This window comes from Ochotona curzoniae, unplaced genomic scaffold (assembly GCF_017591425.1).
Source record: "Ochotona curzoniae isolate NIBS_2020 unplaced genomic scaffold, NIBS_Ocur_1.0 scaffold_3835, whole genome shotgun sequence".
Taxonomy (NCBI): Eukaryota; Metazoa; Chordata; class Mammalia; order Lagomorpha; family Ochotonidae; genus Ochotona; species Ochotona curzoniae.
In genome coordinates this window covers 24,261,461-24,286,195 of record NW_024467114.1, presented here as the reverse complement: position 1 = coordinate 24,286,195, position 24,735 = coordinate 24,261,461, and the positions used below count along the sequence as shown (strand labels likewise).

The 24,735-nt window shown below is 43.1% G+C and overlaps 1 protein-coding gene across 6 annotated transcripts in view; it reads left to right on the top strand.

Moving 5' to 3' along the window:
- The window catches only part of CHN2 (chimerin 2), a 263,982-nt gene that overhangs the window by 223,428 nt on the left and 15,819 nt on the right, over positions 1–24,735 (top strand). For 3 of the 6 annotated variants that reach the window (XM_040964554.1, XM_040964552.1, XM_040964551.1), the window contains exon 1: positions 6,733–6,978. In XM_040964554.1, the coding sequence (XP_040820488.1) occupies positions 6,733–6,978 (246 nt within the window). Of the gene's footprint in view, positions 1–6,716; positions 6,979–24,735 lie in introns of those variants that run through there. The other 3 variants (XM_040964549.1, XM_040964550.1, XM_040964553.1) reach the window with 3 other exon arrangements.

The window sequence follows — 24,735 nt, the reverse complement described above, 5'->3', positions numbered from 1 at the left end:
ATTTGTCATGAATTTTCTTTGAAATGTTCCATGTATGCATGTGTGTGTGTGTGTGCCTGTGTGTACACATGTACACATATGAATGACAGGTCCAGGCAGTAACCATCTACTAAGTGTACCACTTTATGGCTTTTACATGTATTCCAGCATGACTCACAGATTAAAGAACAAAAGAGAAAAAAAAAGCAGATTTCCCACCTCCATCTAGGGCCACACAAAAAACTGTAGCATTTTGCTACATGTGCCTCGACTGGGCGGGATTTTATGGTTTTTAGCTTTGGGAAATACCACATAGTCTGCAGTCATTGTTGCCCAGCCCCAGAAATCTCGAGCTGTGTGTAGGGAAGCGATGCAGTGGTCTAAGGAAGCCAGGAGAGTGTGCTGACCCGTCAGAGTGATAATACACTCTGCTGGAAGGGGCAGCGCTGTGGGGCAGCAGGTTGTGGGCACTGACTCAAGTCCGGGAGTTCCGCTTCTGATCCTGCTCCCTGCTAAGGTGCCTGGCAGGGCAACAGAAGATGGCCCAGGTGTTTGGGCCCCTGCCACACTCATAGGAGACCTGGAAAGAGAGAGATCTTCTATCCGCTAGTTTACTCCACAAGTGGCTGCAACAGCTAGAGTTGATCTGATCTGAAGCCAGGCACCAGGAGCTTCCTCTAGGTCTCCCACATGGGTTCAGGGTCCCAAGGCTTTGGGCCATCCTCTACTGCTTTCACAGGCCACAAGCAGGGAGCTGGATGAGAAGTATAACATCCAGGACATGAATGGGTACCTGTATGGGATCCCAGCACATGCAAGATCAGGATTTAGCCACTAGGCCATCACACCGGGCCCATGACTTTTAATTTTTACCCCAAAATAAACTTACGTTTAATTCCATTTTCCACCAGCTTTTTACAGTACACTCATAAAATGCTTTCTGTATAATACATGATGTTACTTTATTCTAAATCCTAACCTGGCCATTGCTTTTAGGGCCCATGAGTCTGATGGTGACCTGATGCAAGGTACCCCAGCTTGCAGTGTGGTGAGACATAATCTCAAAAACCTCTGAGCTTGATAAAAACAAACAAACAAACAAACAAAAAAAAAACAAAAAAACCCACACACACAAAAAACTCTCCCAAGGTCACTGCCCCTGGGTCTGCTAAGACCAGGTAGTGACAATGAGAAGCCTCTGACCTCAGGATAAACTGTGGGCATTCACTCATTCATTTCTTTAGCAAAGGATAGCCAGCCCCCTCTTGGTGTCCATTTGTGTCTGTGACATGGGGGTTTTTATTATGACAAACAGCACACGCAAAGGACATGAAGCTAGCTGGCTATCAGGGCCCTAGATCATACTTTTAACGCCATACTAATAGGTGTATATTTACACAATCTCAAGGTGACAGCTGCAAAGTAGTGGAAGGTGAGGCCAGAAAAGTGGCAGGGCTCAGACACATAGACCCCTCCCTGTACGTACCATGGTGTAGATTTTTGTCTTTACCTAAGAGGAGGCTTCAGGTGGCTTCATGGTGGGCAGGTGTATGGTGAACACGAACTGGAAGTGGGCTGGATCATGTTTTGTGCTTGAAAAGAGATGGATTCCTTTGAGGAGGGATGTTTTTGTTCAGTAGCCTTGGCCACCTTCATACTTGCATCTTTTCAGCTGAAGCACGTGAGATGAGTGTCTTGTGGTACTATTCCAAGAGCTTGTTACAAAATTCCCTAGAGATGTTTTTAAAGGCTGGATCCTCTACCCAGAAAGGTTGGACCCTCTATCCAGAAATGGTTTTCTTGGTTTGTCTGTCCATTTTCTGTTACTACCCCAAATACCAAAAGGCTGAATCCATATGAAGGAAAAACAAGGGCAGGGGTGTAATTAGCCTGCAGTTTTGGAGGCTGGAAGTCTTGACAACATCATGCTGGTTCTGGGGGTGGCATCAGAAGAGCAGGAGCCCATTGGTGATCACACAGCAAGGCAGGATGTCGGACGCCTTAGATCTGCTCCTAGGTTTTGTTAAGGAAGAGGCCCGCCATGAGGGGCAATCATTGTACTTCTTGGACTCTTTTCACCTATAAAATTAAAATATGGAATTAGATAAGCTCAAGGTTTTCATCATATGATAAGAATTTATGACCTGAGCACAGATCCAGTAAGTTTTTGTAATGCACTTTTAAAACCACTTTTATTCCATGGAACTAGAATATAATCACTTTACGACACTCAAAAACTATAGAAAAGAATGAATTTCTCCACCCAGAGTTAGCCGTTGCTTGTCTCCAACTATTTAGAATGTTGGACATATATTGATGAGTTTTCTTTGGATAGTTCCTGTGTGTGTCTTCCTACAAAATAATCCTGTATGCAGTGAGGAGCCTACTTCCTCCTAATAGTGCATCAGACAGAAATTCTCTCATTATTCAATGACATGTTAACCCGATTTAATATCTCCTTAAAATTCTATTTGATTTATACAGTTATTCACTTCATTGCCTCCTGGTCTTGAATGTTGAGTGCTTTTCTCATTTTTGGTGGGGTTTTTTTTTTTTTTGGTGATTCCAGCTTTTACTCACATTGTTCTGTTATCTACGTAAGCATCTCGTACAGTGACCAAAAGGTGGCAACAACCCAAAAGTCCACCAGATGATGGGAATGTCAACAGAATGTGCTGTGTCCCTATAAACAGATTATTATACACCCATAAAAAAAGAAAGTATTGACACAAGCTACAATAGTCATGAACCCTGAAAACATGATGCTAAACAAAGGAAGCTTGACACCACGGGCTATATAGTCACTCCCTCTGAATATGAATATTCAGAACTTGCAAATTCATGAAGGCAGAAACCAGGCTGGGGGTTGCCATGAGCTAGGGGAAGAATAGAATTAGGGAGTTACTGCTGAAGGGTACAGAGTTTCATCTTGGGATAAGGAAATGTTCTGGGACCAGAGAATAATGGTAGTTTTGGAATGCCAGTGAACTATGCAAAATAATATGCTACATTTTATGTTATCTATGTTTTGGTACAATAAAAAAAAAAATAGGACTTGTTCTAGGGGACTGGAAAGTGTATAGATCTAGTTGGTTGTGCCTTTGTTCTACCACTTACTGGCTAATTGACCTTGGCCTGTATTGACTCCCAGTTCTTATTTTGCCATCTATAAATTGAGAATAATTATAATAGTACCTACTTCCTAGAGTTAAAAATCTCAGAGGAGTCAAAATATGCTAAGTGCTCACCACAATTTCTGGCCTTGGAGTAAGCATGCGGTTAAAATTTGTTATCAGCTTAACCAAAGTTTTCTCAACCAGAGGCAGTGGATGTTTGACAACATCTGGAAATATTTTTATCACTGTTATAATGTGTCTCGTGGCATCCAGTGGGCAGAGGGGGAAAGTGGCCAGAAAAGATCCAGAAATGCACATGGTAGATCCTGCAGCTACAGATTGTAGAGAGTCCTTGGTTTAAATAAAGCCAGTAGGCAAATAGACGCTATTTCATGAATTTGTAAGTGAAGAAGTATGGGTTGGGAAGGATTTCGAGTTAGAACGAGAATGCCAGTCGCAGTATTGAATTCCCACTGTGCATGGAGAGCACTGTAGTGGATATTATGGATGCAAAGGAAACCAGAGCTCATCCTTGGAGCCCAGATGAAGAGGGGCTCTATGGGGCTGGATGATGCAGAAGGGAAGTTCCTGCAAGAGACTGGGCTTTCTTTTACTAAGAGGGTGATCTGAGGTCACCACATCGCTCACAATAATGCTCACTCCAGGACTGGCAATGACAGTGCTGTGTGAAGTCTCATCTTAGGCAACAGTGTGTGGTCCCTGCCCATGTCTGAATGTGTCTTGTGTCTGGGTCAATTCTACTGAGTGAATATGGGAAAAAGAACTCAGTGTCACAAATGGAGATAACAAGTACATGTTACGAGTAAAGGCACAGACACAAGACAAAATCTGAAATGGCCTTGTATTCAACCACCTGTGCCCCCAAAAGCAGGGGAGAACCTTTGACCCACTCTCCATTTAAGGAGTAATTGTATATCAGATTCTAAAATGATGTGTTCATGTATTTTGCCTTGTCCAGATCCAAACATTCCACCAGGAAATGACTGACTGGTTGTCAAAAAGGTCTCTCTTGATTTGCTAGCAGTGAAGACTTAGCTAAGCCTCCTTTCTATCAGTTCACCTTCAGGCTCCAGCTGGGAAGCTTGCAGAGGACTGCCACGCCTCCAACATCGCCTGTGGGTGACATTGTTCCTGAGGATTGGACAGCAGGCAGGAAGATGGCAGCATCTGGGGAGCCCAAAGTGGGAGCAGGTTGCCAGAGCTCCACATCTTTGGGAACTACAGCCTGGGAATGGGTGACCCTAGAGTGGAGCAGGGGACCCCACACCTGCAGCCATCTTGCACAGCTTCCTCCATCACTCTGGATCCCTCTACGTACAGATGCTCTCTAGAAATTTCTGTTTATTCCATGCTAGTTGTGGCAAGAAATCTTACCAGAGCCTCCTAGGAAGAAACAAAGGTGAATCAGGCACAGAGCGTGTCACAAGGAATTCTCGGAATGACCTATGAGAAATCACTTCCCTACAAGGCAGAAAGTGTGGGCTCTGAGCTCTGGGGCTTCAGAGGGTGTGTTTGCTGGCAGCCGGGAGTTAGGGAAACGTCTTCCTGGAACATGACAGTTGAGTTAGAGATGTAAGTGTAAGTTAACAGGTAGATACATGGAGATGATGTTGGAATGGGCAGACAGAGCGAACCACTGAGGTAGAATGTGGAGGATATTGGAGGAGAGGACGGCAGGATGGTGAGGGGGACTGGGGAAAATGAGCTAGAGGTCTGGGAACGTGCTTGTGGCAGGGAAGCTTGGAGCGAACTTGGTGGCTGGATTAGGAAGTGGGTTGTTTTGTGTAAGGGACACTGAGGGACCTGGATTATTATGAGGGAAGAATAATAAGGGGATAAAGAATTCAATTCATATGAGGACACTTCACAAAGTTCGTGAAAAAATGGGATGAAATAAGCTTATATGGTACAGAACCAATTTAAAAACAGTTTTTTTTTTCAGTCTGTACTCTTATGAATGATTTGAAGATCCCTTGTATATATAGATCTCAAATTGTTTTTTACACCCAGGTAGATTTTCCTTTTAATTCTATTTCCATGAGGTTTGTGAGGTGTCCTTCTATTTTTGATGAACTATCTGTCGATCACAGTGGCAGAATATGGGAGCACATGAGGCTAATGGGGAGCATGGTGCTGGATGCCGGTGCTTGTGGTCTTGTCCTGGTTCTGCTGCTTAAACTGGCTGCATGTCCTGGGGCATCTCAGTCTCTTCTTCTGTAAGATGGGGGTGAGAATCTCACAGCTCAGTCCCATGTGCTGAAGATCGAATGAGTAATTGCCTTGAGCACATTCAGAAACAACATGAGTCAATATGCCCAACAGCTCAATGTAAGAAGTGATTATTATGAACCAAGAAGTGAACCAAGTTGAAATAATACTAACATGGAGGACTAGGGAAATCCCAAGAGTAGCTCTTTTTTACATCCCACAAGGCTGCTTGGAAGGGCTCTACTGAAATGTGGGTTGTATTCCAGTAGAGGACAAGGTGGGGTACCTTTCCTCTCCATAATAGCCCAGCCATTAATGTTCTTGCTTTCTTGTTCCCAAAGCATTGATAGTAGCTCCTGGCTTGGCCACGTGAAATTGCACTCCCAGGACATGGAGTTCCCCATTTCCGTTAATGGAGAGACCTGGAACAGAAAACTATAATCCCCAAGAAACCAGCCATCCACTAAGCTGTCCAGAGGACAAAAGGCATATGGATAGCCTTGGGCACTAACAGATGGTCCGCTGAAAATGTGTTATTTAAAGGAAAAGTAACCATGAGTTTTGGGGGGTTTAACCAAGCAAAAATCTGTCCACGTGGGTTAGGGGTGTGGAAGGGAAAAGGAAGAGACACTGGGGAGCAAGGTATCCTGCCTCTTCTTTTGCAGCATGGTCTGTAGAACTCAGAGCTGAAATGCTCAGCTCTTCGTTGCTACCCCGTTCAGTCCTCAGACGGTTCCAATTTAACGCATGTGTAAGAATAAAAATTAAGCTTTCAAGTGCTGGGCAGATTTTTGAAAAAGAAATGCAGGCTTTATCCTTTAAGATGAAACAATTATCTGGGTTTAAAGGCTTAACCTACTGGAGTTCAGCCCAGGAATGGGGTTCAAAATCCCAGAATAATTGGATGCAGCCTCAGACTTTGAACACGAGAGCCCGTCACTGTATGTGTGTGTGTGTGTGTGTGTGTGTGTGTGTGTGTGTGTGAGAGAGAGAGAGAGAGAGAGAGATTAAGTAGAGACAGTAAGCTCTCCTATGCCTCATGCTGGAACAGGACAAATAAAGCTGCCACTCCTGCTCCCTGGAGTGCTCAGTAGCCAACTGGGTCCGCTCCTGGGGGTTGCTGTGCACATGAATGTGTGCTATTGTTCCCAGCACACGCCGGCCCTCAGCGCCAGCACAAATCAGGCCCAGCCTTATTCAAAGCAGAGCCCCCTTCATCGCTGCAGCCGGCCTTCCAGGTCACATGCCGGAGGCCTGTGCAGACAGGACACAGCTGCCTCAGATCTGCTGCCTGACATTAGCTGCAGTTCAAAAAAACAAAAACAAAAAAACCCAACCTGACAGCACTGAGAGCTCCCGGGCTCCTGCAAGGGAAACCAGAGCAGTCTGGGATCCACAGGCATCCACAATGCTCTCCCAGGAAGTGTGGCTGGAGAGCGAGAAAAAGTGTGCTGTGGTCCGGAAGTCCAAGCAGGGCCGGAAGCGCCAAGAGCTGCTGGCCGTGGCCTTGGGGGTGAAGGTGGGCGTCAAGGGCAGCTTCCTCTGGCCCCCTCTGAAACTCTTTGCCTGTCCGCAGATCTCCTCCCTGGTCCGAAGGGCCGCCCTCACACACAGTGACAACCACTTCAACTATGAGAAGACGCACAACTTTAAGGTAAGCACATATGGGCTTGGTTTCTGCCAGTAAGGGGTGGTTTGTGATGGTCTCTGATGAGTAAGTCGAAAGGAAGCAGAATGCTTTAGTTCCCACCTTAGGCTGCATGCTTTGCCCCTAAGCAAACCAGACAGCCTGGACAGCCTTGTGCTGGACATTTCTGCCTGCCAACACCTCTCTGCTGAAATCGCCTCACCTTCCCACTTCAGTGGAAGAAAACAGAGCATAGCCAGTGTGTGGTGTTTGGAGTGGACCAGTACTGTCCCACTCACAGGAGCTGTGCAGAGCTCAACTGTAAAATCCCCCACAAGTGACAACAGATGCCCGTGTCACATCTTGTCTTTTGTTGTCAAGGATGCCCGCTCCTTGTGTTTCTTTGTGGACAGCTGTGAAAGCAAATGACAGGAGATCCCACCCAGCAGCTTTTGCTTGTGCTGTGGTGCGGGGGCACCCCTGGGTAGCCTTGCCAAGCTTGACCCGCTGCTCCCCAGACCAAACAAAAAGATACGGGGGCTGCTAGGAGCTGAAGAGGAGTTTCCCATGCTTATTTAAATGCTGGCAAGGCTGCTATCTTCATTTCAGACCTGTGCTTGTGGAGACAGTCTGCTGTCAGAAAATCATGGCTTGTTTCCATTACCCTCCTGGCTTTTCCAAGAAAGACTGGAAAAAGGGTGTTTGGGCTGGAAATGCTCTTGTAGGGTGGGGATACGGAAGTTACAAGTTTAGCAACATGGGCTAACTCTTTGCAAGTCGGAGAGGGTGGAGCTGAAGGATCCAGAAGAAAAAGAATAAACAGGAGCAGCATAATGCAGATTGTCTTCTTTTAAAACACAAACACACACACGGAACCAACTCTGGTTTCCTTTGGATCCAGTGCGCAAGATAGTGTTGCAATTAGAGGTGACCAGCAAGGTGCTTTTCTTATGTTACTTTCTGGTCCCTTCCAAAGGACAAACTTGTGTCTCCTAAACACACTCGCTGCTGTGGTCTGGCTCCTTGCTTCTGTTTTTAGAAAGCCATTTAGACCTGCCATTTGCATGCTATAATTGCCCTAGGGAGTGGAAGCTTACAGCACCAGCACAAGGGTGAACAGTTGCATGGCAGGTTCACTTCTGTGCAAGCCTCGCTCTGTTTTACCCATGACAGGGTAGTGAGAGTTCTAATTTGAAGCACAAATGTCCTTTATGTTTCCTCTCTCTTTTCTGTCATCTGTTGTAATATCAAGAAATGTTTTAGTCTTAAGAAAATGTGGCAGGGCTCCATCTCTCTCTCTCTCTCCCCTCTCTCCCTCCCTGTCTCTTCCTCTCTGTTGTGTCCTGTGGAGGCACTGCCTTGCAGGAAAGAGCACATCTTCTCGGGCTTGAAATTATTGTGCTTCTCCTTGAGAGTTCCAGTTGGCATGAGGCTCTGCCACCGTGGGTTAACAGGAAGCAGCTTTTCCCTGTATCAGAAAAATCACGGAAACTGAGCTTCCAAGATGGGCGATTTTGGTGCAAAATGTTTTGAAACCCACATCTACTTCTTTTCCATGATGTCCGTGTCCCACAAACTTTTTACCGACTGCTTGTATAGACGATTCCTGGGCTTGTATTAAAAGCACTTGAGCAGGTTTTATGCAGTAACACTTCCATAACTAATTTCAGTCTCCTTCATCATAGATCTTTGGGTGGGAAATGAAACCTCAGACATTTTCAAAGAAACATACAAAAAGCTAGTTAAATCTTTTTTCTTCCAAAAACCTTTTTTCTTCTGTGAAAGTGTTGCTAACATGACATTCTAAATATTTATCCAGCTTTTAAATATTTCTGTGAAAACTGAATATCTGATGTGATCGCTTCAATCTTAATGGCTATTTGGAGGAGGAAAAGCTGAAAATAGATAAGCTATTTGTGAAGAATGCTTAGACCTGGCATGACCCTTCCTCTCTCCTGTTTTAAATAGATGCCTTTGACACAGAGCAAACCCTGGAGTGGCTGTGACAGTGGCTTGTGGCTTTCAATGGTACGGTTGGTGCCACTGACCCTAGGAATGAGTGGCTGGGCTGGGGCAGATGTTCTGTCTGCCATTCCTTGCCCCTTGCATCCTCTCCTCACTGCCAGTGGGAGCACTACACGTCTGTGGAGGTACATTCGTGAAGGCAGCAGTCTGTACTGTAATTAGAGCAGTGAGTTTTTAGTAACAAGCCACTGTACTGAGGAAAGCCAGCTCTAACCCAGGGCCCCTGCCAGCTGCTTGGCATTTGGTTTCATACCTTATTTCGATGTGGGCTTTGTAAAGTTCATGTGGCCTTCTTATGATGGGCCTTATTCTGAATCCTTCTTGATTTGTAATCAGGGTTGTTATTCGAGGGTATTATGTGCATGGCATTGAGTAAATGCTCCCATAAAAAGAACGTGTGATCACATTTTCTTTTTTAAGATTGGCTTATTTGCAAGGCAGAGTCATAGGGAAAAAGAAAGGAGGAGGCAGAGAGAGAGAGAGAGAGAGAGCGCGCGCCAGATCACTGATTCCCTCTCCCACTTGGCTGCAACAACCAGGTTAAAACCAAGACAAAGAACTCCAGCCAAGTCGTCCATGTGGGTGGTGGAGACCCTAGCACTTGGATCATGTCCCACTGCTTTCCCAAGTACATTAACAGGGAGTTGGCTCAAAAGCACAGCAGCTTAACCTGGTATGCCACAATGCCTTGCATGTACACATTTTCATGCCTATCAGAAAATAGGCTTTGCTAGGCCCTGTCTGTGCTGTGGCCTGGGGACCTCCAATCTGAGATTTGAATCAAACAGTGGAACTGGATACTTCATCTCTTAGCATGATTTTCTGCCTTAGGCAGGGCTGTTTGACCAGGTTGGAGGGGAAAAACAAAAAGACCCACATTTGTGCTACCCAAGAACTTGGTCCAGAGGAATGGAAGCTTCCAGCACTGCAGCACCAGGGATGTGTGCCCCCTTCTGCCAATCCCCAGTCACAGCTCCTGAGTGTGTTTGTGCTGCTTGTTTCCCAAGCGGAGCCCATTCAGGGAAAGCCAGCATGCAGCTCTGGGAATTGAAGCTTTGGGAAGCACATCACCCATCACAGTGCATTTCATGCAGTGTCTATATGCTTTTCAGCATCGTAGGCTGACACAAGATCTTCTTGTTTAAAGCCTGTGTGTGTTTTTTGGGGTTACCTCTACCTAGTAGGTTCTCATAGATACGTGTTCAAGGAATGGTGACACTGACTCCTATCTAAAATGGGAACCATTTTCCTAGACAGAAAACAGTTTGTTAATTATATCTCTGACACCTGTGACTATTTACTTGCCTGGAAGAACTGCCTCCTGTGAATGGAATGGCTATCTTTGAAATGATCTGCCCTGATAGTATCTTTAATTCTAGATATTGGACAACCTTTTTCCTTCCTTCCTTCCTCCCTTCCTTCCTTCCTTCCTTCCTTCCTTCCTTCCTTCCTTCCTTCCTTCCTTCCTTCCTTCCTTCCTTCCTTCCTTCCTTCCTTCCTTCCTTCCTTCCTTCCTTCACACAACACAGGGATGAGACAGCTTAACACTATACTTGACCACAGCCGTAGCTTAGGTCTCTTGGCCTCAGCTTCTTCGTATTTATAACAGGAGTCTTGTGCATACAAGTCGCTCCCCACATCTCTAGCATCTAGGAAACATCCATTTGGTATTCACTTCTGTGATTGATTTTATTCCTCATCTTGCTTATACTTGCCACGTTTCTTAAATTTCATATTAAACCTTCTTGCTGTTTTTATTTTGTGTCTTGATTTCTTCATGCCTTTTTCCCCCCCTGCTAGCTCTTTTTTCCTTTCTTATTCACTAGATGTGATAGAAAGACTTCATACACTTTTCCTTAAGTTTTTAGAAAGGATTTCTATGAGGAGTTGGTGAGTTTCCTAGCACAGTCAGGACAAATGGTCACAAAGGTGCAGACTCAACACTAGCTTTGGGGAGCCTGAAATCCATATTCAAGGTGTCAGGAGTCTAGGTTCCCTCTGGACACTGTGAGAGAGGCATTGGAGCACGTGTCCTTCTGGGTCCTGATGGCCGCTGGCCATCCTTAGGGTCTATGGCTCATGGACTCATCACTCTCCCCCCTGGCACTATCTTCTCTGAGTCCCTGTCTTTTCCTAGAGTCATTGGCCACTGGATTTATGGCCCATCCTTATCTAAAATGATCACATCTTAATTGCTTGTTCAAGGATCTTGTTTCCAAATAAGATCCCTTGCGCAATACCAAGAGTTAGAACTTGATCACACCTTTGAGGGACATCATGCACCCCATAAAGAGGACTTTAATGTTTTCAGGAACCTTTTAAGGGAAGAGTCCCCAGCCGCATCCCCAAATAGCGTATCACCGTGTCCATGAGTTTAAGCTTTCCATTTCCATAGTTTTTATGTCTACAAAATCTGCTGGAATCTGAGTCTAAGCATCAATGCCTTGATCCAGGCACCACTGCTAATCTCCATGGCTCCTGATTTAATCTCGGGAAAGAAAGATTTTATTGATTTTTTTCCTTGTCAGTGTTTCATTGCTCTGATAGGAAGTGATAGAATGCAGTCATTCTTATCTTCGTTTTTGACACATGAACAGAGTATAGTGAAGGCCCCCAAAGTTCTTTGAAGATAGCTGGTAATCTTCCACTCTTCAGAGCAAGTCCGTTGTGTCTGCGCTTGGCAGCTTTGTACATAGAGCAGACACTTCATCATCAGATTGATGACATAGGCTTTACACTAGTGTATAGGGCAAGGCAAGATTGGATGCATCATTGGCGGGGGGAGGATAGTGAAAAAAAATGAAAATAAGGGCTCCCTTGTTAAAGAATTATTAAGGATTGCTGGATAGACACAGTGGAACATGAAACAATGGAACAAGGCCCTCCTAAGAGAGGAATCTGTGTTTGTGTTTACCTGTGTGTGTCTGTGTGGACAGTTCCAGGGTCATGTGTGACAAGTGCCCCTGTTGGACATGAGTGACTTTGTGCCCTGCTTTCCCTTGCGTGTCCCATCACATGCATTCTGTGGCATGCTCCTTTGAACAGGCCTATGCATCTTGCCTGAGGGCCAGGGACAAGTTCCCAAGGCTGTGGAAGGTCCTCCTGTTACTGCTGCTTCTAACGAGCTCATCTAGAATATGCCTGTGCCCTGTCTGCTCTCTGTCTTCGTTTATGATGTCTGTTTTTGTCATTGTTGCGTTTTTGTGTGTGGGTGGCAAGGCTGGGGGAGTGTGGTGTTTTTGCATTCTCACCACTCTGGTGATTGTCTGCTTCCTGTGTGAAGCCTGTTTTCCTCATTCTCCCTGACATCATAGAAATGCCATGTGTGCCCATGGTTCCCTCTCACATTTTTGCCAGCCTTGCCATTGCCTGTTCCCCTGTCTTGTCCATTCTGATTCCCCTGGGTGCTCCTCTGAAGTGCAGATGGAGGATGTTGCACCTGCACTTTGGCCCAGAGATGGGACTCAGAAATGGTCGTTGGCTTATGGACTTTGTGTTCTTTAATCATCACAAAAGGCTACTTGGGCAGAAATGTGTCTGAGAGAAACAACTCAGAGGAAAGGCAAGATGCATCACCTCGAATATGAATTGAAAGACTCCAAAAGGGGAATCTCATACAGTATTGATGAGAATACAGATTGGTAAACATCATGGAGAGTCCTCCAAAAACCAAGAATAAATCTACCATAGGACTCCCACTATCCTACCTGTGGGTTTGTATCCAGAGGCGTGAATCAGCATATCAAAGAGATATCTGTACTCAGTGTTCACTGTTGAGTTCAGCACTGTTCACAGGGCAAGGATATGGAAACAACCTAGGTGTCCATTGATGGTTGGGTAGGTAAGTGATGTATATACACTGTGGAATATCATTAGTCATTTAAAAAAATGAATGAGATCCTATCACTTGTAGCAAAATGGGTGGGACCAGAGGAGATTATGTTAGGCAAAATATACCAAATGTTGCATGTTCTCATTCCTGTGTAGAAATAAAAAAAAGACTGGCCTCAAGAGGAGACTGGAATGGTGTTCAGTAGAGACTGGAAAGGAGGGGTGGGGTGAGAGAGAGTTTGGATAGTGGGACCATGAACACAGAGAGGAGAAATACATTCTACTGTCCTGTAGCGCAGCAGGCCAGCTGTACAGCAGGCTTTTTATGTTGTGATAACCTACAAGCAGTTCAAAGGTCACAAACAGAAGAAAAGAAGTGATCCGCAAGTGGAAATGCAAATCTGCTGATACAATGGTTACACATTGTATGTATGTATTGAATCTTTGCCTGGCACCCATAACTAGTGTAACTAGATCATGTCAATTAAAAACTGGAAAATGGAGCAGCACTCAGAGCAAGGCTGTGTGCCACTTGGGAGCCTGGGTTAGCCCTCAGCAGAACTGGGAAGCAAGTAAGGTTCATCTCTGGCAAACGTCAACCCCTGCCTCCTGTCCTGTCCTCTTTTTCCATTTCCCTGCCCCATGAGTTCTGCCTGCCATCCTCCAAAGTCTCAGCTTCTTCTCTCCCATGTTCCTGGAGGTGGTGCCTTCTGCTGATAACCCTACGTGTTAGGGCTCATTTAAATGGCTTCGATTCCTAGTGAACCAACCTGGGAGGTGCTTGGGACTCTGCAATACACACAGCTTCACTGTCGCTCCACAGAGACAATATGCTGCATGTCAGAAGAGCTTCCTTATGAAAGGGACTACTGAACAGATCGAATGGTCCTGTTTCCATTTCTTTTTTATGATCTCTTCATTTATTTGAAAGGCAAAGAGACAAAGTCAGAGAGAGAGCTTGCATCTGCTGGCTCACTTTCCAAATGTCTGCAATAGTTGGGAGCCTGGAAGTCATTCTTAGTCTCCCAAGTGGGTGGCAGGGACCCAAATAGTTGAGCTGCCACCTGCTGCCTCCCAGGGTGCACATTAGCAGTAAGTGGGGTTAAAAGTGGAAAAGCTAGGATTTGAACCAAGCACTCTAGTGTTGGATGCTGGCATCCCAAGTGTCTGGGAACCACAGTGCCAAATGGCAGTGCCCGATAATTCTGCATTTAGTGAGTCCTTTTAAGACATAGCAGCATGAAGGGAAATGAGCCAATCCCAAAAGGTTAGATACCACATGTTTGCCTTAATTTAAGATGAAATGATGTCAATCTGAAAAGTAGTACCTGTAAATTGTAATATTACCTCAACCTCAAACAGCCTATATCACATAAAATATTGTGATGTGACCAATGAACCAACAATCAGTGTGAGTCATCTGCTTATGATCTACATCAAAGAATTGTAAAACCTAATATACTTTTAAGACACTATGCTACTCAGACATGGGGCAGGAGAGCAGAGAAGTCTTCCATCTCCTTAGAATGTGAGAGGAAGATGTGAAGTATAACCTATCAGGAACATAACAGATAACTCATAAACAACAGACTCGAAGCAGCATTAGACAATAATAAAACTATAAAGACATATGGGGGAAATCAGGAGCGATCCTGACAACCTCTTAACAGGAGGTTATATGCACAGAGCAGGGGGGAACCCCAGAGTGGAACAGGTGGACAGGAGGAGGCTTGTATCCCAACCCTGAAGACTCCCAGATCCTCACCAAGGACTACATCCCAACTCCCAAGGAGACCACGGGGAATTGGAGTGCCTTCGGAGGCCGAGAACTCTGAGGTCATCCACCCCTGTTTGGATGTACCACATGGGATGGAAGAAGCCCAAATCCTTCCTCGCAGGATCCAAGATCATCGGAACAACAGCCAGCAGCCCTGAGTGGTCCACAGAAACAGAAGAATAGTAAACTTCCTTCGGGACTAGGGAGAGGAGCTTTCTCTGGTCCTTGCTTAGTTCCAACTTTGGATCCCCACCCTCTCATCAGGGTTGCTCCAGAACCCCCCAAAACAAACAAACAAATAAACAAACAAAAACTAGAATAGATAGACAGAGAACAACAAGGAAAGCTTAGAACAGACAGGAAACGGTCAGCATGGGTTCACATATACCTTACTAGGAGGACACAAAGATTAGTTACTCCTCACTAGGGTATTGAAGGTTTCTCTGCACACCCCTCCTAAAACTGTTCTGCACCTAAACTGTTGACATATGCCTTGTTAGAGTTATAAGCCAGTTTAGACTATTGTAAAAACTTCCAAGTTCAGCAAAATTATGCTTCAACACTATAAACTGCTAAATACTAAAATGAAAATAGTACCCCATAGCCATTTTAAAGTGTATAGAAGCTGGTTGTATATAATCTAAAATTGAAATGTCAATGAAGTGAAGAACTTGCATTTTTTAACATATTTGTTACTCAATACCATGTCAATTAGTTCCATAATGTTGCAAATTGTTATTGATGTTATGTTGGGGTTTTTAATTGATCTGGATGATATTCTACCAGCTCTACATTCAGACCAGAGATGGTCTCCCCAAGAAACCATTGAATTTATCTGGACAATAAGATGCTGGACTCTATGCTTGTTATATGCTTGTAATGAAAGAATCTTGACTGAATTTGAACTGTAATACTGCAACAAGGTGGAGGAATCCACCATGAGGGGAGAGTATGGAAAGTGGTTGGGGAATCCCAGAGCCTATGAAACTGTGTCACATAATGCAATGTAGTTAATTTTAAAAAAAAAGTAAGAAAGAAAGAAAAAGCCATTAGCCACCTGCTGAAAATCCATACTAGGAAATAAAACGTCCTTAAAAAAAAAAGACATAGTAGCATGGTGCTGTTACACTCATGGCACAGGTCTCAGGCGAGTGGAAAGCCAAATTTTGGAGAAAGTCCTCACATGGGTGGCCATCTTCTCTTCCTAACAACACCTGACTTAAGGCTTGCTCAGACCTCCCTGATGTATCTGAATGCATTGAACTTGTCATTGTAGATCTTTTCAGAACATCAGAGCTCCATGGAAGAAAATGTGCTTTGACACAGACCATTACAGGGATTCCTGACTTGGGCCACACACCAGAAAAGTGGCTTGGCTGAGCTCCTTCACAAGTGTAAATCGTCTACTCCCCGGGCTGACCCATAGCAAGTGCTCAGCTGTGAGTAACCTGTACTGAGTTCGTATGAGTCCAAAGAACACATCATTCAAAGGGCCTGTTGTAAATGACCACTTGCTGGATTCTTGCCTGATTCACTGTGTGCCCAGTGAAATTGGCTTTTGGGGCTCTTGTCTGGAGGACTAGTGTTCTGGTGATCACTGTATGTATTAGTTGGACATTTGTCCAAGTTCTTAGAAAAGGAAACTCTTTAGTTGTTTATCCCTTTACTCAGTGAATAAGAGTTGAGGGATGATTGTACATCAGAGGTTGTGCTAGAATATGAACTCTTTCTCTGCTGAGTGGTTCTCAAACAGGGTGGTTTTAACCCCTTGGAAACATCTGGAATTAGCTGAGATGCTTTTTGGTTCTCACATTTGGGGTATGCTAGTGGTGTCCCCTAGAGGCCAGGGATGCTGCCATATGTCCCACAATGCCAGGGCAGGCGTCCACAGCCAAGGGTTATGCAGCTTCACAAAGGGAGCCAATGGCAGGCTTTGATCAGGGAAGTGTTCAGAGAACGTGGGTGCTGCTTATGCACTTACACTAAGATAGCACAACATGAGCTTATGCAACTTACAGATGCCCAAAAGGTGTTATGCCAATCAGTGTTTTAGAAATTAAAGTCTGTTTGAAAGGTACTGAGTTCATCAAACAAATCGGGGCTCCATGGTTAAGAACACTGACTCTCCTGATCATCAAGGCCCACAGAGACCAGGAGTCTCTGTCACAGATCCAGGGAGTCCCCTGCTCTAACTTACACTTCAGAGTTATTTTATCTGATCCAGGAGTCCATACTTCTCGTAGGAGTTCAAGGTCATGCAATCATGGGGAAATACATCAAGTGATAAGAAAAGCCCTCAGTAGGCTTCAGAGATGCAAAACCTTCACTGTACTGCTTTCTGGAAGACCAAGAGGAAGTCTCCTGCCTTCCAGAGAATGGTAATTGGGAGTGACATTAGCCATCTTTAGGTCTCTCTGAGTGCATGCCAAGCAGCCAAGGGAGAGTGCCTTTGACCCCCCAGAGTCCTTTAGAAAGCAAAAGAAAAAAATTGCCATTTTTAATGTAAAAAGCACACATGATAAAGTAGGGGCAATCTGGTTTTAATCTTCACAGAGGACTGATTCAAGGTGACACTGGGCAGTGTCTGGGTATCTTTGTGGTTTGGCCCCCTGGGAGCGTTCCTGGCATCTCATGAGTACAAGCCAGGATGCTGCTAAACATCCCGTCATGCACAAGACAGCCCCACCCCCACCACCAAGAATTTTCCAGTCTTAAATATTAATAGGGCCAAGGTTGAGAAACCCAAGAATTCTCCACTGCTGCACATCCTAAATAACACTGTTTCATGCTTACAGATCCCAGGCTGAGCTGATTATACATTTGGACGATATCTACCCTGACCCCATCAAAACATAGTTGTTACAAAACCCCTGGGGAATACTGTCTTCCAGAGCCAGCAGGTGCGAGACAAATAACATCCTGTGTGTTCGGACAGAGCCAAGTCGGGGGCTGCTGCCGAGGCTTTTCTTGACAACTCCTCTTGCCCTTGTTTTTGCTGTGGTCATTCTTGGGCTATTTGTCAAACATCCCTTATCTCCTATAATATCATCTCTTTTTGTTTGGTGTGGTTTTGGAGTTCCAGGCAGTCCATGCCTAGGATAATAGTCTTGGATCAATCTTCTTCCTGTCTGGGATATTTTCTTCCTGTCTACAGTATTTTGGTGACTGCCCTCAAGTTTTCAAAATGTTTTTTTTTTTCTAAAAAGATATTCTTGAAAGTTATTAAGTTTCAAAGAATGGAAAAAAACTGAGAAGGGACTTTTAGGATACAAGGTGTTTAGTGGAGAGAGGAGACACGGTAAATGGACCTCCCCCCACAAATCCAAGGGACAGGTAGCCTGCTGTCGGGAGACTGACCTTGTCCATCCCAGAGAAACGTGAACTCTGGGTCAGCCATGAAAATAAACAGTGCCCATCCCAGAAAGGAATTAGGCAGTGGGCCTAAGACAATGTTTAACTTTATGTTTCCCCTCTGTTCCCATTTTGTGTTGTTTCCCTGGATCTGTGTGGGGATAGGGAAGAGTTATTTGCTGTTCAAAAATGTGCATTTGTGTGGCTGGAATAATAGGAGTGCTTTTTGGCAAAGGTGATTGGGAGAGATGGAGAGGATTAATAAACTTTTAGTGTGATTTTGATGCTCCCAGTTATTTTTGAGGTATTAGTACAAAATGCGAGATGTGCCATTAGCCTAATCTGTGTTTCCTGAAGCAATCAATAGGCCAGTTTCTATGTTAGTCCATGTTGCCATGACCCCTCCCCCGCCTAATTTCTAAACATTGTATTTTGGTTACTACCCATTTGTCCGCCAAGAATGTTTCGGAAAGCACATCATTTGTTTTTTGTTTGTTTGTTTACAGCACATGTGAATACACACTGTCTTACTAGCCATGTCCACCTTTGCTGGTCTAATTATGCAGTTTCCATTTCTTGCAATGCTCTCCCCAAGTTACCTGCTCCCCAAGCAGTATCCTCATGTTCCCAGCAGTGTGGTAAGCTGCTAGTCATACTTCAAAAGCCCAGTTCAAGGGTCAGTTTGTCTAACCTTCCAGGAAGAATTTACTATTTCTTCCATTCTGTTACCAAAGGGTCCCCTCCAGGCTGCTCCGTGGCATCTGACATATATTAGGTATGTTGCCTGTTTATTCCTGTAGATAATGAGCTCCTTGAGTACAGGGAGTTCTGGCTCCTCTGATCTACCTGAACTTTGTATATCCAAGAACTAGTGCAGGGCCAATTTCAACAGCAAACAGCGTGTAAGTATCGAACGAGTAAATAATGTGTCAGTGACAAGGTAGTGGGCGATATGGGAAATAATTATCTCTCTGAGTTTCTTCCCCCAATTATTTGTAATGCCACTACTGAAATATGCCAGATCCCTGTATGTGTGCTATTTCATGTTTTACCACTATAAATCACTGGTAGCAAATATGTTGCAGCAAGCACACTGAGATCTAACAATACCTATTTTCAATTTATTGATGGGCTATGGGGAAGTATCAGTTCTTTTTTATATGTTGAGGCTTGATTTTTGGTCAGTTTATGTAAATGTTTGTGTTTTTGGAAGAAGTTGTTTTTCCTGCATTGTTGGATATGAAGTCCTTTTTCTATTCACTAAATTGAGATTGGAGTTTTGGTGAATTAGTTTCTGTGCATAAATGTTAAAGTCATTATAACAGATTTATCAATTTCTCCTTGTGATTCTGTCCATTTTTGCTATGTATTTTTGGGACTATGTTATCAGAGACATAAAAGTTCAAAATTATATCTGACAAAAATCATTTTCAACTATTATGTAATAGCATCTTCCATAGTATATATACATACATTTGATTTACCCTTGTTTTCTCTTGACTAATGTTTGGTTTATAGCTTTTAATTTCAGTATTTGTATTTATGTCATGCTCTGAGGTTTTTCTTAAAGTTCTTTTTTTTTTTTTCTTTAATGTATGGGCTGAAAACCTTTAATCTGATCAGTATATTTGCTGTGATGAGTGACCTATCAGGTTTCTCTTTCTATATTCACTGTTTCTTATTTCTTCCTTTTATTCCCTTCCTGCTTCTTACTGGCCCGATCATATGTATTTCCCTTATGCATTTTTTTTAACTTACGGATCCCATTCTAATCTTTTTGCGTATACTCCAAAATTTAATGCATACATAATTGACTTAAAGCATCCCTCAATTAACAGCTCTTCTTATATCCCCCCAAACTATAAGGACCTTACAGTGCTCCAACCTACTTAATTCCCTTCAGTTTCCCATATCATTTGCACCCTATTTAAAGACCTCAGAAGTCTTTTTTTGCTGTTTTATGCAGATAAGATTTGATTAGACCAAATTTTTTTTTTCAATTTTCTTGCTCATTATTGCTTCTTAAAATCCTATTACTTCCTCCCAGGTCCAATTTTCTTCTCACTGGAGTACATGTTCCAGTATTTTTGGGTGAAGACTTGTGGCTGGAAATTCTTGGCATTTGTCTGAAAATATCTATCTTTTCCCCTCATTCATGATTGATAATTAGCTGAACATAAAAGTTAGATGAACATGATTTTTTTTCCTCTGAGAACTCTGATAAAATTCTTTAACAATCTTTTCTTTTTGCTGAAGAATAGCATGTTTTTAACCCTGACTTCTATCCTTTCGCAGGTGGCCTGTGTTTTGAAAGCTGTGCTTATCTTTTGGCATTCTGTGGTTCACTCTAATCTGCATAAAAATAGATCATTTTTATTTACCTTGCCTGAGATTCAGTTAGCATTTCTTAATGTGAAGTTTTCATGTTTTTTATTAACCGTGGAAATATCTTGAGTTTTGATTTTGACTTTGGCTTCCAGACACCCTAAGCCTGTCATGTCTCAACTTTCCTCCTTCACTTCACTTCCATCTCTTCTTCCTTTCCCATCTCGTTCACCTTTTGGATCCTCCATATCTACAAGTCCATCTGTCCCCTGTCACCCTAGCTGTCCAGTTCTTTAGTCGCACCAAGCTCCTCGGCTCCTACATGTAAGGTCTCTGTGCTTTCCCTCCCACCACAAAGCCAGCTCTTTCTTGTGGTCTTATTCCGAGAGAGGCCAGCTTGAAACCCAGACGGCTTTGGACCCTCCTATTCTCTCTGATAGCAGCCCATCCTTTTTCTTGTGTAGCCTTTGTCACACTGTTTTAGGGGGCAGAGATTTCGTGTCACTGATTTTTCATTGATCTTGCCATTGCAACATTAAATTAAGTCACCTTTGCTTCTGCCCTTAACCAGCAGCTTTACAGCATTTGTAGACAAAACATTAAGGAAACTATGGCTGATAATTTGGAAAAGGTTTAATTTTTGTTAAAATAATAATAATTGTTGTTAGCTTGAGAAGTGTGGGACAGAGAAAAGAGTACTCCCATCTGTTAGCTAGCTCACTCCCCGAATGCCCTCAACAACCTAACCCAGGTTTGTGATATGGGAGGTGACATCTTAACCAGTTAGTGCAACATCTGCTCCCATTGTTTTGTTGTTTCAAAGGGCACTCTGCTGAGAAAATCTTTCCATGCCAAGGCTGGTTTTGGTGGACCTAATGAATCATGGCACTTGGCACCGTGAGATGTCAGGGCTCCCCAAGACAGATTGTCTGCATTCCTACAAGGCGTTGAGTGTTTAGTCACTTGTTAGAGTCCTGCCCTGACAGAATACTTCTCCATCTCAGAATTATGAAAGATTGTTCCCCTCATGTCAAAGCAATGGATGCTTTGTGTGGGATAAGCAAAAATACTGGGAGATGTTATAATTCAGTTTTATTGCAAGAAATCGTGGCCTTAAGTTGCTCTTTTTGATTTATGGACTTGCTTACTTTCTCTCGCTATTTTCACTCTGTCAGTTTCGTTATGGGAAACCAGGTGTGTTTACTTTACCGTTTTATGTGCATACATGGACAACCTGTGTGAATGCATGACTCAAATGATGTTTTTTTTCTTTTTTCCTTATTTTTTCTTTTGTAATTTTTATTATTATTATTTTATGGTACAGGTTCATGGGCCCTGGGATTTCCCTTAACCCCTCCCCAAGTTCCTTCCCTAACCCTCACTGAATTCCCCTATATTATCACTGTAATATAGTTCTTCATGAACAGTCATGTGTCCATCATTGTGGGCATGGACAATGGCAGAGAGCCCAGCATCCTTTTGTCAAGATGTAGTTAACAGTTTCATTAGGAGTCCATATTTGATCTGGAAGTAGAGATACATACTGCATTGTATCCTCACATCTGGATATGATAGTCTCCATTACAGTTACTATACATCCCCTTAAATGAAAAGACACAATACAAAATCAACAACAGGAAGAAAAATAGATATTTACAACACCGTGAAGTTAAATAATATGCTGCTGGATATGATAGTCTCCATTACACAGTTACTGTAAATCCCGTCAAATGAAAAGCCACAAAGCAAAATCAACAACAGGAAGAAAAATAGAAATTAAAAACACCATGAAGTTAAATAATATGATACTGAATGACTAATGTGTCACTGAAGAAATGAAAAAGAAAATCAAGAACCTTGTTAAAGAAAATCATGTTACTGTATGACCTATGACTCAGTGAAGAACTTAAGAACATATTTTGAAGAGATGAAACTAAAAAAAATCAAAATCTATGAGATATAGTATCTGCTGATCTTTGTTGGTGAGAAATGTCGCTTGTAGGCAACAAATAGATAGGTTTTGTTTTTAATCCAGCCTACTAATTTATGATATTTGATTGACGAGTTTAATCCATTTACATTCAGGGATACTATCAATGGGTGGTAATTTGGTCCTGTCATTTTAGTAATGAGTTGTTTATTAATTTAGTCTTCTGTTGTTATTTTACTGGGATGTTCTTCACATTTGCCTTTGATTTTGGTGAGTGCTATTCCTCTTCTCTGTCAAGAGAACATCTTTAAGTATGGTTTGTCGGGCAGATTTGAAAAAGGCATATTCTTTTAACTTTTCTTTATTGTAGAAGAATTTTATTTCATTTCCAAAGACAAAGGAAGACTTTGCTGGGTATGTTATCCTAAGCTGACAATTTTTCGCTTTTAGAATCTGGAATATGTCACTCCATTCTCTTCTGGCCTATAGAATTGCCTGTAAAAGGTCTCATGTGAATTTAATTGGCATTCCTTTATATGTCAGTTGATTTTTTTTTTCATGTGCACATTTAAGAACCTTTTCCTTATGTTCGATTAAAGAGCTTGATTATCATGTGTCGTGGTGAAGATTGCCTTTGATCAAGCCTGTTGGGAGTTCTGTGCCCCTCCTGGATGTTGTTTTCCAATTCTTTCTCTAGTTAGGGAAATTTTCTTGTATTATTTCATTAAGTACATTTGTAAATCCAGCTTCTCTTTCTGCATCTTCTGGGACTCCCATAACTCTTATATTTGGCCTTTTAATAATGTCTTTCAATTCTTGAATACTTTTTTTTTGGCCTAATCCAGCTCTGCTTCCAGATTTTTGTTTGTTTTCCTCTGATGACAGGAAATATCTTCTTATTTTGAGATTCTTTCTTCTGCCTCCTTCATTCTATTTTTGAGACTCTCCATTGTAGTTTTAATTTGCTCCACTGTACTCTTAATTTCTGATGTATCAACTTTCATTTGATTCATTTCCAGTGTGACATGTCCTTTGGATTCCTTGAATGTCTGATTTACATGCTTCTTGTTGTTGACAAAAAGTTTTATAACAAGTGTTTTGAATTCTGTATCCTCCATTTTCTTGGTGTCTTCCTCAGTTAATTCTGAGGTTAGCAAAGGCTTTTGCTCCTTTGCAGGGGAAGTTTTCAGCAATATTCATTGTGATTTTGTCTCTTGTTTTGCTCTTGGTCATTGTACTTCTGGCTAGCAGGTTCTTCTCCTTGGGGCAGGTTTCTAAGCTGTCACCCACAGATGTACAATTCGATTTTACTGTGGTTGGTACACAGTTCTTTGTTTGCAGTCACTTGTGCCACTCCCTCCGGTGAGTTCCAGGTCTGGGTTCTATGTTAGACTTCCAGCATGCTTTCCATAGCCCCAGTTCCTGGCTCACCACTCTCCACCTTCTGTGATACTATGCTGAAGCTACACTGTTGTCTGTACTACCTTTCTCCCACTTCCGGTTGGAGCAGGTCCCAGGATTAGAGAGACACCAATAGTCCTATATAGCTAGGTTGTTGGTGGTGCTGATCTTGCTGGAACCTGTTGACTCTTAGGTTTGGGGGCCAAACAGACCTATTTTGCCCCTTATGATGCCAAAGTCGGATTACTTTCCCTTATTGCTGGTGGAGTTCTGGCTACTGCAGTTCAGACCACTGCTTGCTGACTGCTGCAACACCACACCATTCTGTCTGCTGTTTTCCCGTGTCAGTGGTCTCCAGGTGCCCCTCTGCTTCATTCTGTCCTCTCCTATTTCCTGGAATTTGCCCTCTCTTCCTAACACTGGCTAATGTTTCTCTGTCTGTTTAAATGTGACCTTACCCTATTCCGCCTTCTTGAGTCTGATTCTCTCCTTCTGAAGGAGTGCTGTGATAAGCAGCTTTTCAAATTATGACCATGCTTATCACCCTGATTTTCTTGTGAAGTACAATTCATATACAGGTATCCCAGTTTGTTTAAGAAAATAGCAATATCTGCGTTTTTATCTACTAAGAGAAGTTGAAGATCTTGAAAGACCTTTTATACTATTTCAGTGTTGTAAAACTTCAGAGCCCTTTCATAAGTTCATGTGCCTGGATAGGTCTCCTGGCGGGTCTGGCAGCTCACAGCCACAGTGGCTTGCAAGGATTCCCCCATTCTTTTTTACAAATGGTGTTCTTTGGTGCAAAGGAAACAAGTACTTGTGTTTTATCTTGTTTCTGTCTTAAATCATGACTTAATACATGGGCCTGTCACAGGAGGGCCTGTGCCTAGAGCAACCAGAGCAAAACCGTTCCTATGATGTGATATTTGGAGTATTATATAACTGATGGGATGAACCCCAGTGAGTCTGGCACACTGGCCAGCACATAGACACACACAACACACACGCAAAAGGGCCTACTGAATGTAGACCCTATCCTTGTGCAAAAAGTACTTTCATAGGCCCTCCTGGTAACCTGCATTTTCCTCCAACTCCCTTGCTTTTTTTAAACGCCTTCTTTGGAAGTGGCTCAAAGCTTTGGAAC